General features: G+C 34.5%; 1 protein-coding gene across 1 annotated transcript in view; it reads right to left on the bottom strand.

Annotated features, from left to right (window-relative positions):
* The window catches only part of Brdt (bromodomain testis associated), a 59024-nt gene extending 45133 nt beyond the window's left edge, over positions 1-13891 (bottom strand). Inside the window, exons 1-5 of the mRNA XM_026403120.2 lie at positions 13703-13891; positions 12439-12576; positions 9684-9798; positions 1649-1821; positions 735-1088 (exon numbers count right to left, since the gene is read on the bottom strand). Coding sequence (XP_026258905.2) covers positions 735-1088; positions 1649-1821; positions 9684-9798; positions 12439-12576; positions 13703-13891 — 969 coding nt within the window. The remainder of the gene's footprint in view (positions 1-734; positions 1089-1648; positions 1822-9683; positions 9799-12438; positions 12577-13702) is intronic.
* Positions 13892-19758: the final 5867 nt, after the last annotated feature.

Genomic DNA, 19758 nt, shown 5'->3' with positions numbered 1-19758 from the left:
TATTACATTTCAACAAAGAGAACAAACCCAAAGAGGAAAAAGTAGGATGCAAGGAATGAGGGTGAGCCCAAAATTTGGTAATATGTTAATAAACTTTATGTTGCTGATTAAAAAAATAAATCAAAACTGTGTTAAAAAGAAGAATCAAACATGTAGACAATAATAAAGGACAGGCAGTACAATGGGTATGGATTATATTATTCACCGTAACCCAAATATTGTGATGAAGAACAATGAATATGCTAGGTACAGTTGTGCACGCCTGTAATCCCATGCTCAAAAGGGTCAGGCAGGAGGATTACATGTTCAAAGCCAGCCTGGGCAACTCAGCCAGACCCTGTCTCAAAATAAAAAATAAAAGGGGCTGGGGATGTAGTTAAGCAGTAGAGCACCCCTGGGTTCAATCCCCAGTAGTGCAAAAGAACAATGGATGTATTAACATGAGAAAAGATACATTTTAAAATGTTCCAATGAAAAAAAAAAAAATAAAATAAAATGTTCCAATGATTCACTTCAGGTGATGTGATTGGTGTTTTAATTTTCTTCATCTTCTTCATTGCAAATTTCTTGCAATATTACTTTTTTTTTTTTGTCTTTGTTTAAACTCCTGGGCTCAAGTGATCCTTCCTGCTACCTCAGCTTCCTGGGTACCTAGGATTACAAGTGCACCCCACCATGCTCAGCTTTTATAATTAAGAAATGAAGTTCCTTTTATTAAGGCAATATTTATTTACCTTAATAGTTCCAAGATCCATTGGATTTTTGACAATGTCATAGTAGTTATGAAGTCCCAAAGCATTAGCATCAACAGGATTATAAAAGGGCCACGCATATGATAAATGTTTCTTTGCAAGCAATTCTTTAAGAATTTCACTACAGTGCTTTAATTGTTCAGTTACTGTAACACTTCTTACAGCCTTATATTGTTGTTGAGAATCTGGCAAATCATTCTTCAGCACATTTTTGTTTATCGGTGGCATTCGCATTAATTTTTTTTCAGTAAGTGTCGGAGAAGATTCATTACTTGCTTTAACTACAGAAGTTGTAGGAGTTGTTGTATCTGCTTTTCTCTTCACACCTCTTGTAACCTAAAATCAAACAATTCAACAAGAAGAAGCTATACTTAAGCACATAGTCATCAGGTTTTTAAAAATAAGGGGGACCAATTACTGATGCCAAGTTTTTATATAATTTATAAAACAATCCATGTATTAAGTATTAATAAAGGTTAATTTTTCTTTTATAGACAAAATAAATAGAAAATATTTTCTTCCTACATCCCAAAGAATTGCCTTTTATAACCCCTTAAGATAAATAAAATAAATCAGTCATGGCTATATCAAAAGTTTTCTGAATACTTTAAATCAACTAGGGCATAATTTTAAAAAGATAACTATATAAATGGACAACTCTTTATATTAATGCTATCAAGATACCAAAACAGTTCAAATTTTACCTAAGAAATCTTCAACATTTGGTTAGCATTCTAGGTGTCTGTTCATACAATGTTCAGAGAGGCAGGAACAGTATTACTTGGGATTGCTATATGCTGAAGACAATTATCATAGCAACTTATAAAAAGTATAAATATTACAATATCCAAGTATATTGAAATATTTCAGGAACCAATAATTTAAAAATGACATACTTGGACCACAGGTTGTGAGCTTGAGTTGAGTGGAGCTCCTTGTGCCATGCTTAAGGGAGAAACAGATATCTCAGGAAACACAGAGGGAATCTCTTGCTGCTTAAATACATTTTCTGTTGCTTTGGGGGATGCTTTTTCTTTTACAGAAGAAACTAAAAGGTTCTGTTGAGTTCCTAATGAAGTATGAACCAAAGTTAAATATCTGAGTTAGAACAAAACACTATTTATTTTTGTTAGTATTCCATTTTAATGTAGGTCAGCTTTTTAGCAAAATAGAACAATATGCTTCCATTCTTTGAAATCTTCCCACACATACTGTTGCTGATAGTATTAGAACAATTTCACAGAATTTGGGTCACAATCTGAAAAGATACAATGCCAAATGCTGAAATCATGAAACATTAAAATCCCTAATGTCTAAAATCTTAAAATATTGAAATTCCAAAAATAATTCTGGAAAAAAAATTTTAAAATAAGTTTATCTGCTTTTTTTTTCTTTTCACTGGTGTGGGGACTAAACCCAGGGCCTCAGGCATGCTCAGCAGGTTCTCTACTCTACTACCGAGTTACACCTCCAACCCTATTTAAAATTTTGAAAGGGGATTTGAGAAAAATAAAGATGCAACATAACACTTCATAAGTCACTTTACAATAAAATAGGCAATAACAACAAATTTACTTTCCCAAGCATAAACACTCCAGAGTACTAACACCAGTCACAAAGGCATAACAATCAAGAGCAGATTAACCATATTCATGAAGAAATAAGTTTAAATTATTAAGTTTAAATCATTACAATTAGTAATTGTATGCATCTGGGTTTTTTAAAGAGAGAGAGAGAATTTTTTAATATTTATTTTTTAGTTTTCGGTGGACACAACATCTTTATTTTTATGTGGTGCTGAGGATCGAACCCAGCGCCCCGCATGTGCCAGGTGAGCGCGTTACAGCTTGAGCCACATCCCCAGCCCTGCATCTGGTTTTATAACTGAAATCTTGTGAAGTACAACCTAGGCCTTTTGATGAGAACAATCAAAAACTGCAATTAATTGCCATAGAATATGTATGTACTCACTTTTTTTTCCTCTTGAGGTAGTAGGGATTAAATTCTGGCATTGAGCATGATAAGCAAGTACTCTACACTGAGCTACATCCCAGCCCTAACAGGAACAAGCTTAAGAAACTATACCTTATAAATGCAGATTACAAAAATAACATTGCTTCAGTTATTGAGGAAGTTTCAAAACTTTTATATATATGAACAATGTTATGATGATGCATTTCTATAGGTCAAATTTGCAAAAAAAGGCATAAAATTAGAATTCTTTAAAAATCTTCATATAATTTATATCTCCAATATTAGAAATAATGTAAAAATGAGATATATAGCATGAAGAACTGTAAAAAAATATTGCTGACAATTCAAAACAGTTTGGGGAGAAGCCCAAGGGTGGGGGGTGAAAGAAATGAAAAAAGCTAAAAGTTTGACAAATGAATGTATCTAACAGAAATAGATTATAGGCAGTTTCACAGATGCAGTCCATAAGAATATTCATGATCATTAACTATATTTTGAAGTTCTTCATCACAGTGAATAGTTTGCTTCTTCCCCCTTGCTCCTACCCCTATCCCTGGCTCTCCTCAGAGCACGTGTTCACATTCATTTCCTAGGGGCACTGATCTTTTAAAAATTATCTATGATTTGATACACCCCAACGTGAGCATTTCCTACTAACTTTTTCCACCTTTTGTGCTATGTCTTGATGTTGTTTTGGGTACATGGAAATCTATTCCACATGTATCCATACAAGGAGCATAGCTTTGGTAGAAACAATACTGGTGATCAACACCATTGTGTGTCTTCCTATTCTGCTATGCACAAAATTATTTTCAATTCAGTCAGTAACTCTCCTGACTTATTTACAAAAGTACAGCTTTAATTAATTAAAAGTTCCTATAATTTCATTAGCTAATGCGGACCAATGGATGCTTTTTTCTTTTTAAGTACTGGGGATTGAACCCAGGATAGGCAAGTATACTACCACTGAACTATACCCTCATCCCTCAATGGATGTCCTTTTTATTTTTTTGAAATTTTCCATATTTTTTATTGTTGCATTACATTTGTATATACATGGAATTTGTTCCCCCATCTCTCCCTGCCTGTCATCCCTTGTTCCCTTTCTTCTACTGATCTCCCTTTGATTTTTAGGAGATTCATCCTCACCTTTCTTTTCCTTTTTCCTCTCTAGCTTCTGCATATAAGAGAAAATATCTAACACCTGAGGCTTGGTTTTCTGAGTTTGGCTTATTTCACTTAACATAATGGTCTCTAGAGTCATCCGTTTTCCTGCAAATACTATAATTTCAGTTTTCTTTTGGCTGGATAAAATTCCATTATATATATATCACATTTTCCTTATCCATTTGAATGAATTCATTTTTACATTGAAGTTTCATCACTGTCATTTCATCACTTCTACATGTTCAATCCTTTTACCAGAATTCAGCTTGCTACCCACTTATTTTTTCATGGGAATTTCAATTTGGGGAATTTTAGCTTTCAGGATTTCAACCATTCAGGACTGTAATTTTCAGAATTCTTATCTTTTGGGGGTTCAACATTCAGGATTATGGCATTCATTGTGTGTTTCAAGATTATGATCTGCAACAATTTATACATAACATTGGAGACTTCAAAACCTGTTAACAAACTGGGCATGGTAGCACAAGCCTATAATCCCAGCTACTCAAGAAACTGAGGCAGAAGGATGGCAAGTTCAAGGCCAGTCTTCACTACTTAGCAAGACCCTTTCTCTAAACAAAAATAAAAAGGGATGGGGATATAGCTCAGCAGTACAGCAACCCTGGGTTAAATCCCTAAGCCCCCCACTCCTATTATTAATGATAGGTTTGTCAATTTTATATATCTCTGTGGATAGTTTCAGGTAGCTGTGAACACGAGCAAAACTTTCAGACACCCTGGAAACAAACTATATAGTACTATGTGAGGTCTTCAGAATGTTCTGCATAAATATCCACATATTTCAAAATTATTTCAGACAAAGATATATGAATAGAGTAAGGTATGGTGGTGCACACCTGTATTCCCTGTTACTCTTGAGGCTGAGGCTCAGAATCATAAGTTTAAGACTAGCTTGAGCAACTTAGCACAAGCCTGTTTTGGAAAAAAAAAAAAAGAAAACAGTGGTAGAATATCCTGGTTTCAATCCCCAGTACTGTATAAATAAGGGAAAAAAAAGAAGGAAAGAAGAAAGATGATTCTCCTATTAATATATCCCTTAGGCCAGATGTGGTGGCACACGCCTGTTCCCAGCAACTTAGGAGGCTGAGGCAGGAGGATTGCAAGTTCAAGGCCAGCCTCCGAAACCTAGTGAGGCTCTAAGCAAGTTTGAGAGAACCTGTCTCAAAATAAAAAATTTTTAAAACTTGGATATTGCTCAGTGGTTAAGCACCCTAAGTTCAATCGCTGTTAAAAAAAAAAAAAAGAAACAAACAAACAAACAAAATAGAACAGAACAAAACATCCTTTAGACAATTCTTACAAAGGACAATTGTGCATGTTCTTCTATCTTACTGTGTTCCTGAAGAATGCTATAATTTGAGACTTTTCAATCACTGTATTTTTGATTATTTCAAAAGTTCATCAAGGTAACTCCATTCTACTAATTGTTCAAGCCAAAAACCTTATAGTCATCTTTTTAAAAATTTTTATAACTTAATTAGTTACACATGACATTATATTACACTTTGATACATCACATATAATGGAGTATAATTTCTCATTCTTCTGGTTACACATGATGTAAAATCCCACTAGTCATATAATTACATATGATGTCTGTTTCATTCTACTGTCCTCCTTACCCCTATACCCCCTCCCCTCCCTTCACTTTCCTCTAACCTGAAGTAACTCTATTCTTCCCTAGCCACCCTCCTTATTGTGAATTAGCATCCACATATCAGAGAAAACACTCAGCTTTTGTTTTCTTAGGATTGGCTTATTTTGCTTAGCATGATATTCTCTAGCTCCATTCCTTTACTGGCAAATGCCATAATATCATTCTTTTTTAAGGCTGAGTAATATTCCACCTTATATATCAACTTTTTAAAAAATCCATTCATCTATTGGGGACTTTATTTTGGTTACTACAATATCACTTATGCCTAAGTATTGTACTCAGTATACAAGAACATAATATATACTTATTGCATGCCTATTGATTGTGTGCTAGGAACTACTTTAGGTCCTGGGGCACAATAAGGAATGGGGTGCAGCTCAATGACAAAGCATGTGTGAGGCACTGGGTGTAATCCTCAGGTTGAAAGAAAAGAAACAGACAAAAAATAAGTCACCAAATTGATTATAAGACATGCAAAGTACTAGGAAGGAAAAAAATATGATGCTGATCACATTACCCTACTATATAAAGGGTAACCAAGGGAGGCCTCTTTACATTTTTTTTTCCAGTTCTGGGGATCAAACCCAGGGCCTTACATATGGTACACAAGTGCTCTACCACTGAATTATATCCCCAGACCAAGAGAGGCCTCTTTAAAGGTCACAATTAAGATGTCACTTAATTGTGGGCTTGGTGGTATATGCTTACAATCCCAGTTATTCAAGTGGCTGAAACAGGACTGCCAAATTCGAGACTGGGCAACTTAGCAAGACCTTGTCTCAAAACAATATAGAAAGGGCTGCAGATGTAGCTCAGTGGTAGAGTTTGCCTAGCCTACACAAGACCCTGGGTTTCATTCATAGGACTACCAAACAAAACAAACCAAACCAAAAACAGTATACAAAAACAATCAACATAGGAAATCTGTCATGGTGCATTTTTTGTTATTATAATCTAATACTATAAACTGGAAAATTTATAAAGAATAGAGGTTTATTTATGATTCGTAGTTATAGAGGCTGGGGAAGAGGATGGCACTAGTTTGACATCTGGGGAGGGTCTGGTGTTGTATCTAAGATGGCAGAGGGTATCATGTGGCAAGATGGAGCAAGCATGCCACAGAGCTTGCTTTTAAAACAATGCTACTCCTATAATAATCCATTAATTTGTGAATAGATTGATGCCTTCAGGAGGGCTCTTCCCCAAACACCTCCCAAAGGTCTCATCTCTCAACACTGTTCCATTGAGGACTAAGTTTCCAACACAGCAGCAAGAGAGTGGAATATAACAGGATAAGAATGAAGAGTTGGGTAAGAACCAGATCATAAAGGTCAGAGTATGAGATTTATATTTCATTCTTCTATGGGTAGCAAAAGACAAATTTTAAGCAGGTAAATGCATATTTCAGCTCATTTTTACAAGATTATTCTGCTATTATGTAAGAACAGCATGATAATCAAGATAACTGAAAGTAAGAAAATGGTAGCCTGGATTAAGCAGTGACAAGGGAAATTTGGGGGACTTAGGATGTAGATCAGTGGTACAGGACTTGCCAGTAACACATGAGACCATAGGTGTGATCCCCAGCAGAAGCAGCAACACCACTACCACCACCAATACCACCACAAAAAAAAAAAAAAAAAGGGCAGGGGGAGCAATTTGGAGGTTGAATCCAAATGACTGACTCATGAACACAATGTGTGAGACAGAAAGAAAGAAAAAAAGGAATTATGATCAACTGAACATATCTGTGCATACATTGGTGCCATTTTGTGTCTTGGGAAGATTATTGACGCACTGCAAACACGTTTTGAGTCAGATGTATATAAGACATCCAAGTGGAGAAGGTGGGTGGCTTAAAGAATGGTTTTTAGTTGGATGTGGTGGCACACTCCTGTAATCCCAGCAGCTCAGGGATGGGGCTGAGACAGAAGGATCATGAGTTCAAAGCCAACCTCAGCAAAAGCAAGGCACTAAGCAACTCAGTGAGACCCTATCTCTAAATAAAATACAAAATAGGGCTGGGGATGTGGCTCAGTGGTCAAGTGCCTGAGTTCAATCCCTGGCCCCCTCCCCCCAGCACCCAATAAGAAAAAAACGATTTTTTTTTTTTTTTTTTTTGCTTAGAGAAGATGACTATATTAGAGCTACAAGACCAGGGATTAATAACACAGATGCAAATTTAGAAAAAGAATATTTACATCTTAAAAAAAGCTGTCAGGAGCCAGGCATGGAGGTGCACATCCATAATTCTAGCTACTCAAGAGGCTAAGGCAGGAGGATAGCAAGTTTGAGGCTAGCCTGAGAAATTAGCAAGACTTTGTCTTAAAATAATAATAATAATAATAAAAGGGCTGGGCATGTAGCTCAGGAGTAGAGCACCCCTGGGTTCTATTTCCAGTATTTTAACAACAACAAAATTTTAAAAGCACAGTATTTAAAGGTTGAATAGAATAAGGCCAAGAGAACTACAGAATGAAAAATTATCCCACATGATTAGTGTATACAAGAAATAAAGAAAGACACTGAAAAAAGACAATAGCCTTCTAAAACAAGACTGATAGAGTTCAAGGAAAATGAGAACAGAAAATGTTACACAGATTTTGCAACATGAAGACTATAAGTGTCCCTGACTTACAAGAATTTTTTTGGTAGTATAGTAAAGGTTGAACCTATACTAAAGAAAGTGAAGAAGCATACTGGTAAAGGAAGATTTTAAAAATGAGATAGTACAGCAATTATTCAGAGTAATGAGATTAACCCCACAAAGAGAGGTTAATGCTGCAGGAAGGAAAAGGAATTACCAAAGGAATGAAAATATTGAGAAGGCAAGGAAGAAAGCAAAATCTGTGATCATAAACAAAGACACTCAGGGTGATGGAGGAGTAATACATCTTGTTATAGGCCTTCTCCCAGCTGATCCCTCTGCCTGAAATGTTCTTTCAAATCTTAACTTCTCAATGAGGCTTCTACTGAAACTATCAGTTTCTCTTTTCCTATTACACCATGAACCCCAAGATGGCACAGTTTTTTTGTTTCATTCCCAAGCAGTGTTCTGGCATAAAACATGTTTTCAAATATTTGATCAACAAATTAACATTAATTAAATTTAATATACCTAATTTTCTTTGCCATAAATTATTAATATGTATCCAAATTATTTTAGGCTAATTGAACTATCACATATAGCTGTTTTTTTCTATCCCTGAGGGGATTTGGCAGTAGAAGGCTTCTACAAGAAGTTACTTGTAAACTTAGACTTCCAGTCTAAAGCCAAATCCCTACTGTCCTTCAATGCCAACTCAAGTTCTAAAACCTTCCTCAACTTTTTTAGTACAAATCTATATATCATTCTTTTGCAACACAGCACATACTACATGTAATTTCAGCTGACATTTATCATAATACATTATATTATTATTTTTTAAGTTTTATTTCTAAAATATAAATTTAGCTTGAGAGTTAAAGAGGTCATACTTCTTTGTAACCTCACAATATGTGCCTTATGTATGACAAACATTCAAATATATATTGGCAAAAAAAAAAAAAAGACTCAAAAAACTTTAGGCTGAAGGAAATTTAAGCTCCTAGCAGGTCTCTGAGCATCAGAAACAAGTAGCTACAATCAACCATCAACCACTGGGACAGGCTGAAGTATAAGGATTGCAAATTTGAAGCCAGCTTCAGCAACTTAGTGACATCATGTCTCAAAATTTAAAAATAAATAAATAAAAGGGCTGGGGATACAGCTCGGTGATAGAGAAGCAAGACTGTAATCATACTGGGTTCAATCTTCCATACTGGGGCTGGGCAGTAGTTAGAAAAAAAATCTGAGACTTAACAGTTACAATTCATTAATGTAACTATATAACAGGAAACCTGGTTTTAAGCCCGTAATCAATGCAATCTTCCCTACTAGTACATAATCATCTTTGAGATTAAGGTTTAATAGACTGAATTGATTACTACATCCCAATAAAGCAGAATGTAATATGACATCTGGATGTCTGTCTCCTCTGAATGATTTTATGTTTAGTTCCATTACACACACACACATATACAGAGGAACTAAAGGTAGATAGACAACAAACAATTTACCTTTCCTGGCTTACCTTTCTTTATTCTTTCCTTACCACCTACAACTTGCTCTTCTTGTGGCATCTGAGATAATTTTTGTAAAAACAGTTTCTCTAGAGCTTGTGCCATAAGAACAATGTCATCTCCAGGCTAGAAAATATAATAAATATTTAATAAGGATAGTAATATGATGATTGTACCAAATTTCTTGAATCAGTCTACTTTATAGAGGGTAGCCATACAGTTCTCCTAGACAATATTTACCTCTTGTGAATAAAATTTAGAAAATAGTGAAGCAATTCATATTTAAAATTCTAGCATCCTAAACCTTCAACTTCTAAAAAGGATCAGAATGCCCCAACACCAAAGAATTACAACTCAACTAATTCTATTAATACAAAAAGATAATAGAAATTAGAATTTCTATACTTCAAAGAGGGTAAAATAAACTTGTTCATTGTCAAGCAAAATATTCCAAGGTTTGACTTGAAGTGATTAAGTTTTTAATTAACTAAACAAAGTGACATTGTAGTGTTGACTCAATTTAAAAATCTTAACTATTTTCTTAGAAGTCCTCACTTGGTTTACTTCACTAAGGAAAAAAAATTTATAAAGAAACACCCTGAAACAGAACATGTATTTCTAAGTTAGGTAGTTCAGGAAAACTATAACTTATTTATTTTAACTCAGGGATGCTTTACCACGAATTACATCTCCAGCCCTTATTTTATTTTTGAGACAGGGTTCTCACTAATTTTTTCAGGCAGGCTGGCCTTAAACTTGCAATCTGGAGTAGCTGGGCATACACCATTGCACCTGGTTGAACTTTATTTTAAAATGTTAAATATAAGGCTGAAGTAGGGGGGTCCCAAATTCAAAGCCAGCCTCAGCATATTAGCAAGGCCCTAAGCAACTTAGTGAGGCACTTTTTTTTTTCTTTTTTTTTTTTTTAAGAGAGAGTGAGAGAGGAGAGAGAGAGAGAGAATTTTTAATATTTATTTTTTAGTTCTCGGCGGACACAACATCTTTGTTTGTATGTGGTGCTGAGGATCGAACCTGGGCCGCACGCATGCCAGGCGAGCGCGCTACCGCTTGAGCCACATCCCCAGCCCGTGAGGCACTTTCTTAAAACACAAAAACAAAAGAGGCTGGGGATGTATCTCAGTGATTCAGTGCCCCTGGGTTCAATCCCTAGTACCAAATAAGTAAGTAAATAAATAAATAAATGTTAAATATAAAATAACCATCTAGAATTGCTGTTAAATTAAGACGAAATTAGCCAGGTGTGGTAGCACATGCCTGTAATCCCAGAGACTGGAGAGCCTGAGGTAAGAGGATTTTAAGTTTGAGGTCATCGTCAACAACTGAGAACCTGACTCAAATAAATAAATAAATAGGACTGGGGATATGGCTCACTGGTAAAGCATCTCTGGGTTAATCCAATACCAAATAAATAAAATAATTGACAATGATACTCATAACCATCGGAACTGATTTTTTTTTAAATTTACAAGTTAATTGAATTGCTTCAGATATTTACACGTAAGGTAGTGTTTGTTGACAGTTACCTTGGGAAACAAAAAATTCTATTATGTTTTAATATCACTGGTGATTTTGTATAAACTAAATACCAAATACGTAGGTTTCTCCTTTTTAAATTAGATAGAAGTTTTAAATATATATAGATACCATAAAAATATATAGATACCATGTAACTGATAAGCACACAATACTCTGGGAAACAAGAATACTACATGGAGGCAGAATCAAATATAAAAATCCAATTTTATAGATAAAAACAAATGTGAAGATTAAGTTCAAGGGGCTGGGATTGTAGCTCAGTGGAAGAGTGCTTGCCTATCATGCATGAGGCACTAGGTTTGATCCTCAGCATCACATAAAAATAAAGATGTTATGTCCACGTAAAACTAAACAAATAAATAAATATTTTTTAAAAAAGATTTAGTTCAAAATGTTCAGATACATCATGATACAGGCTAATACATTAACATGATTTCAAGTACTGCTAGTAGACTACAACAAAGAATGTGTCTGATCTTCAAATCAACTTGACAGGAAGTTTAGAAGTATGCATTTTGTAGCTGGGGGTATTGCTCAGTGGTAGAGCACTTTCCAAGCATGTACAATGCTCTGGGTTCAGTCCCTTGAACTACTGGGGAGTTGGGTATGCAATTTGTTTATCTTCTTAGGTAATAGATGGCCAGCGATCTATACTGTGAAAAATTTCTCCTTCCCCTTCCCCTTTTTCTTTTCTTTTCTTTGGAACTTGGTATCAAACCCAGGAGTGCTTTATCACTGAGCTATCCAGAGTCCTTTTTTTTTTAATTTTCATTTTTTAAATTTTGAGACAGGGTCTTGCTAAATTACTGGGCATCTCACTAAGATACTGAGGCTGGCCTTAAACTTGTAAAACTCCTATTTCAACCTCCTAAGTCACATAGGTGTGTGCCACTGCACCTGGCAAGCATCAGTTTTATAAATAAAATAGCAGGAATGCAGAAGAACATAATTTAAAATACCTTACCAGAAACCAGTTATCATTAGTATTTCATTAAAAAACAAACAAACAAACAACTATTCCAGCTATTCAGGTAAAATTGACTGAACAAATGTTGATGTGTGAAAATTATAAAATTCAGTGAAATCATTCTTGAAAATATGCAAAATGTCCCTAACAAAGACATGAAATCTGAAATCAGCACACTTGTTTACACACTTTCCTATACATAATACCAAAGCATCAGCAGTGTAATTATAAGGTCTACATACCTTGTTATATAAATAACAATTCGAGAACATCATATTGAAGTCTTCTATACATTCTGAAGCCTTCACATAATATTTATTCTCCAACCGCTTCTTAATTGTATTTAAATCCATTGGCCTTTTAATAATGGTATAATAGTCCTATGATTTTGAAGCAATTCTAAGTATTAGCAAGAATAAGCCCACTATAACAATTGATACACAAAGAAATTTCATGAAACTATATATTGTAACTAGATAGAGCAATTACCTTTAAAAAGCTGAAAGTTTTAAAAATCTGGAAGCCAGAATCTTTAGTAACTTAAAATAAAGCTGATTGTCACATCATTTTTTTAAGAGCAAAGAAAAAGCCAGTAAAGGTTAATGAAGATAAAAATTAAGAAAATTGTCCCTGAAAAATACAAAGGCATGATGCTAAAAAAAAAAGTAAAAAATTAACTAGTATTTATGGAATCTGACAGATGCAGAATAAAATCCCAGTTATACAATTTATAATTACTCAACTTTCTATTATCAGATGACTAAAAGTTTCTGACAAACCTAAAGTCAAATTGTGCATGATCCAAATAAGTACTCATGAAGAAGGTGACATTCATGAGTACACTGCATCAAAAAGGCAAGGGACAGCTGGGCGTGGTGGTACATGCCTGTAATCCCAGTATCTTGGGAGGTTAAGACAGAAGGATCAAGAGTTCAAAGCCAGCCTCATCAATAGCAAAGCACAAAGCAACTCTGAGACCCTGTCTCTAAATAAGATACAAAATAGGACTGGGGATGTGGCTCAGTGGCCAAGTGCCCCCTGAGTTCAATCCCTGGCACCAAAAAAAAAAAAAAAAAAAGGGCAAGGAACAGCTGGGTATGGTGGTGCATGGCTATAATGCCAACTAAGGAGGCTGAGGCAAGAAGGTCTCAAGTTTGGGCCAGCATCAGCATCTTAGTGAGACCTTTCCTCAAAGATCTTCCCCAAATAAAAAGGAATGGGGATGTGGCTCAGTGGTAAAGTACCCCTGTGTTCAACAAGTACTAAAAAAAGACAGAAAAAAAAGCCAGTGACATATGCTCTAACAAGAAAATATGTACTATAATTTAACACCAACAGTTAAGAATGTCAATGTCCAGAAAAGTGAATTTTTTGGGAAAAAATACTCATTGAGATAGTCTTTAGTGTTTATTAAATATATTTTATAGTATTAAAGAGTAGTTATGTCTTACAGAAATTTTAAGGATTTTTCTTTATTTAAATTAACATAATTATAAATATACTTACAGGCAACTTCAATTTCACGGCATCCACAGGCTGCTGAAAAGGCCAAGAGAAACTGTGCTTCCATAAGGCCTTTAGGACAACTTTCTGTAGATACTGCAGCTGATTTGTTAATCGCCCATTTTTCTTAGTATTTATATACTCTGGTGGAGGAGGGTTAACTATAGCTGTTTGTCGACTTGGCAGAGACATTTTTAACTAGTTCAAATCCTGATATTCTAATGTTTACAGTACATATCCTGAAAAAGACAAAAACTGAGTACTTTAGAAGCACTTTAAAAATGTGTTTTTATAGGATATGAAGATTTATTCAAAAGATAGAGGTAACATATTTTAAAATACATCATAAAACAGAAAAAAAGTTCAAATGATGAATTTTTAAACAAATACTAACCTTTTTCTATACAAATAGTACAAGTTGTTTCATTATGTATGCCTTAGTCTTAGATGGTTTAAATTATTTCAACATTTCACAGAATTTCTTTTTGCCTTTCAAAACCACAAATTGAGGTCTTAGCAGGAAAAGTCTATAAATCCCTAGTAAAAAGAAACAACAGGGAATGTTAAAGATACCACTAGTACATAGGTATCATACCTATGATTGTTAATTCAATGAAAAGAGAAAAGGAAAAGATTTTTTCTGGCTAATTTTTTTTTTCCTTTTTTCTGACTACTTAAATGAAGCGATTAACAAAAAAAAAAAAAAAAACACAGGAGTGTAGCTCAATGGTAGAACATGTACTTGGCAAGTACAGGCCCTGCGTTCAATTCTCAGCACCAAGCAATAATTAAATTAAAAATGAAAATTAAGTAAATTCATTAAATTAAAATGCCAAATATTTAAATGCTATGCTTTTGTTCTGATTGTACATGAAAATAGAATACTAAATTTTTATTTAAATATTTTATCTAAATTTCCTGAGTATTTCAGAAAGATAGTATCTAATATAGTATTCCTGGATAGCATTATTACTTTATGGATAAAAGAGCAAAGGTCCTAACAATGTACACACAATATCTCTAGTAAATATGTAAAATAAAAAGTATGGTTATCAAATGGTCTCTTTTTAGAAAACAGCTTTAAAATTCTGCCAGTTATCTGTTTACATTAAATCAACATTGAGTTCTGAATCTTGTTGCATATTAATCACTTGTGGAGCTTTCTTTCTTTCTTTATGATAAAATCCATTACAAAAATTCCCTTGTAACCATTTTAAGTGTAGAGTTCAAATATATTCACATTTTGGTGGAACCAATCTCAAGAATTTTTTCATTTTGCAAAAATGAAATTCTAACCAATTATACAACAACCTCTCATTCTTGCCTCTCCCCAGACCCTGGTAACATCACCATTCTCCTGTTTCTATGAGTTTGGGGGGGGGGGGGGATACAGTATTTGACTTTTCTGTAAGAGATTCATCCATGTTGTAGTATGTGTCAGAATTTTCTTCTTTTTAAGGCTGAATAATATTACACTATGCGTATATAGATCTAATTTTGCTTATCCATTCATGAATCAATGTCACACTAACTTTTGGCATTGTGTACAATGCTGCTATGAACATGGATATACAAATGTTTCACTACCTTGCCTTTCATTTTCCTGGATATATACTCAAAAGTGCAAAATTGAAATTGCTAGATCACATGGCAATTGTTTTTCTAATTTTTTTTTAACCTTTGTGTTTGGCTGTGTGCTCTTACCCACGGCCCCAAGCATGCCAGGCAAACACTCTATGACTGAGCTATACCTGCAACACTGTATTTCTAACATTTTGAGGAACCCCATCTCATTTTTCATAGTAGCAACTTACATTACACCATTTTAGTATATTATTTTGTTTTTAAAATTATATAATAGTTTTATTTTTCTTTTTAATATTTCACATTTTATGCACAAATATTTTTTGGTAAATAAAAATAGAAAATAAGTATTTTATGTAAAATTACAAATAAATTCATAATTATAACAGTATAAGTATTTTTTTAAAGATGTAGTCTCTTTTTTTCTTAGAGAGAGAGAGAGAGAAAGAGAGAGAATTTTTAATATTTATTTTCTAGTTATCGGTGGATACAACATCTTTGTCTGTATATGGTGCTGAGGATCGAACCTGGGCCGCACGCATGCCAGGCGAGTGCTCTACCGCTTGAGCCACATCCCCAGCCCAGTATAAGTATTTTTACAGAGTAAAAATGTATGGAAAAAAATTTCTCCCTTTTACAAAAGACTGAGAATTTTTTTTCCTGGCAAGAGGTCAAATATTGAAGTGTTAATAATATTTTTAGACCCTCTATATCTGGAGACATTAAGCTAGTTACAAGTTTGTTTTTAAATTATGGATTTTAAAATATTTTTGTGCTATTTCAAAATACATATTACCTTTTTTTGTACTGAGATTGAACCCAGGGATGCGTAACTACTGGCCCATATCCCCAGCCCTTTTTATGGTGTTTTTTTTTTTTTTTTGAGACACATTCTTGTTAAGTTGGTAAGGCTGGCTTTGAACTTGTGAACTTGTGATCCTCCTGCCTCAGCCTCCTGAATCACTGAGATTACTTACAGGTGTGCGCCACCCAACCCAGTCTAACACTAGTTCTTTGTATGCGGCAGTGCATAAAATGATGAATGCAGACAACAGCAGACCTCACCAAAAATATTTGGAGGCACAATCCTTTAAAAGAAATTTCATACTTGAGTGCCATCATTAATCTGAGGAGAAAACAATGACATTTTTTTCTAATTAATTTACATTGATTGATACCAAATGAATATGGGATCTATTATTCACATAAAAATTACCATACGTAGCAATCCTGCTTAATTATAATAGAAGAAAAGACTACTAAATTGTAACCTCAATAAAGACAACAAAAACAGAAACTCTAGATGGAGCAACTAAGAAAAAGAAATTAAAGGGATATGAATAGAAAAAGAAGAGCTCAAATTATCCCTATCTGCTGATAACATAATTCTACAGTTAGAAGATCCAAAAAAACTTCACCAGAAAACCTCTAGAACTCATAAATGAATTCAGCAAAGTAGCAGGATATAAAATTAACACTCATAAATCAATTGTGTTTCTATACACTGATCATCATCAGCTGAAAGAGAAATGAGGAAAACTATCCCAGTCACAATAGCCTCAAAAAAAAAAAAAATACTTGGCAATCAATCTAACAAAAGAGGTGAAAGACCTCTACAATGAAAACTACAGAACACTAAAGATATAAACTGAAGAAGGTCTTAGAAAATGGAAAGATCCCCCATGTTCTTGGATAGGTGGAACTAATATTGTCAAAATGGCCACACTACCAAAAGTGCTATACAGATTTAATGCAATTAAAATTCCAATGACATTCTTCATAGAAATAGAAAACAGTAATGAAATTCATTTGGAAAAATAAGAGGCCTAGAATAGCCAAAGCAACCTTTACTGAGAAAAGTGAAAGGCATCATAATACCAGACATTAAACTATACTACAGAGCTACAGTAACAAAAACAGCTTGGTATTGGCACCAAAACAGACATGAAGACCAATGGTACAGAAGAGAAGACTCTTCATAAATACAGTTATCTCTACATAAATACAGTTATCTCATACTAGACAAAGGTGCCATAAATATACTTTGGAGGAAAGAGAGCCTCTTCAATAAATGGGGCTGGGAAAACTGGAAATCCATATGTAGCAGAAAGAAACTGAACCCCTATCTATCACCCTGAATAAAACTCAAAGTGGATCAAAGACCTAGGCATTAGACCAGAGAACTTACACCTAATAGAAGAAAATGTAGACCTAACTTTACATCATGTCAGCTTACGAACAGACTTCCTCTACAAGACTCCTAAAGCACAAGAAGTAAAATCAAGAATCAATAAAATGGGATAGTACCAAACTAAAAAGATTCTTCACAGTCGAGGAAAAAATCAAGAGTGTGAAGACAGTACCTACAGAATGGTAGAAAATCTTTGCCACCTGCACCTCAGATAGAGCATTAATCTGTACGATATATAAAAACTCAAAGAACACCAAAACAAAACAAATAATCCAACCAATAGACAGGCAAAGGGGCAGCATATCAATGTTTATAGCAGCACAATTTACAATAGCTAAATTATGGAACCAACCTCGATGCCCCTTCAGTAGATGATTGGATAGGGAAATAATTTTGGTATATATATATGTGTGTGTGTGTGTGTGTGTGTGTGTGTGTGGTGTATATATATGTGTGTGTGTGTGTGTGTGTGTGTGTGTGTACACACACACACAATAGAACATTACTCAGCATTAAAAGAGAATAAAATCATGGAATTTTCAGGTAAATGGATGAAGTTGGAGAATATAATGCTAAGTGAAGCAAGCCAATCTCAAAAAACCAAAGGCCGAATGTTTTCTTTGATATGAGTATGCTGACTCATATTGGCAATGTTGGGGGAGCATGGCATGGGAAGAATGGAGGAACTTTAATAGATAGGGCAAAGGGGAGTGAGGGGAAAGAAGGGGGCAAAAGGGGAGGAATGATGGTGGAATGAATTAGACATCAATACCCTAGTAAATGTATGAAAACATGAATGGTGTGAAAAGACTTTGTGTACAATCAGTGACTTGAAATATTGTGCTCTATATGTGTAATATGAAATGAATTACATTCTGCCATCATGTATAACAAATTAGAATAAATAATTTAATAAAAAATAAATGGGAAAAAAGAAGAAATTTGAAGAAATACAAATGAAAAACAAATATATGAAAAAATGTGCAACATCTCTAGCAATTAGAGAAATGCAAATTAAAACCACACTTAGATTCCATCTCACTCCAGTCAGAACAGCAATTATCAAGTAACAATAAATGTTGGTGAGGCTGTGGGGAAAAAGGTATTTACACACATTGCTGGTAGGACTGCAAATTGGTGCAACCACTCTGAAAAGCAGTATGAAGATTCCTCAGAAAACTGGGAATGGAACCACCATTTTACCTAGTTATCCCACTCCTAGGTGTGTGTGTGTGTGTACACCCAAAGGACTTAAAATCAGCATACCACAGGGACACAGCCATATCAATGATTATGGCAATTCACAACAGCTGAGCTATGCAACCAACCTAGGTGCTCTTCAACAGATGAATGGATAAAGTAAATGTGGCATATATACACAATGAAGTATATTACTCAACCATAAAGAATAATGGAATTATGACATTTGCTGGTAAATGGCTAGATCTGAAGACTATCATGCTAAGTGAAACAAGCCAATCCCCAAAAACCAAAGGCCAAATGTTGTCTGTGATATGCAGATGTTAAAACACAATAAGGGGGGTGGGGAGGGATGAACAGAAGTTCACTGGATTAGACAAAGAGGAATAAAGGGAAGGGTGGGAGGATGGGGAAAACAAAGACAGTAGAATGAATCGGATATAACTTTCCTATGGTCTTATATGAATACATGACCAGTGAAACTTCGCATCATGTACAACTGCAAGAATGGGATCCTAATTAGAATACATTATACCTGATGTATGTATGTCAAAATACACTCTATTGTCATGTATATCTACAAAGAAAAAAAGAGGTGACAAAAATATTTTATATACGTTGAGACAAAAGTAATAAAAATTTCTTAAATTGGAGAAATCAGTCACATTACCTATGTTATCATGCACAAAATGATGGTTAAGAAATAGATGAAGAAAAAAAAAGAGATGAAGAAAAAAAAGAAACATCGTCAGATCATGCATAAAAACCCTGTTCAAATCATGATACTGTGGTAAGCAAGACAGAAAAAGTCCCTGCCTTAATAGGGTGTATGTTCTAAAGGAGGATGACTAAATAGGGAAAAAAAATACAGTAATTTTAGCAAGTATTAACTACTACGAAGAAAGCAAGGCATCATGAGTTGTGGGTACAATCAGGGAAAGCCTCTGAGATGACATCTGACCTACAAGATGGGAAGTGGCTTGATATTCTTAAATCAAGAATGGAGGTCAGGGGCTGGGGTTGTGGCTCAGTGGTAGAGCACTTGCCTTCAATGTCATGAGGCACTGGGTTTGATTCTCAGCAC

Source organism: Urocitellus parryii, chromosome 11 (assembly GCF_045843805.1).
Source record: "Urocitellus parryii isolate mUroPar1 chromosome 11, mUroPar1.hap1, whole genome shotgun sequence".
Lineage (NCBI taxonomy): Eukaryota > Metazoa > Chordata > Mammalia > Rodentia > Sciuridae > Urocitellus > Urocitellus parryii.
This window is presented reverse-complemented; position numbering and strand designations above follow the sequence as displayed.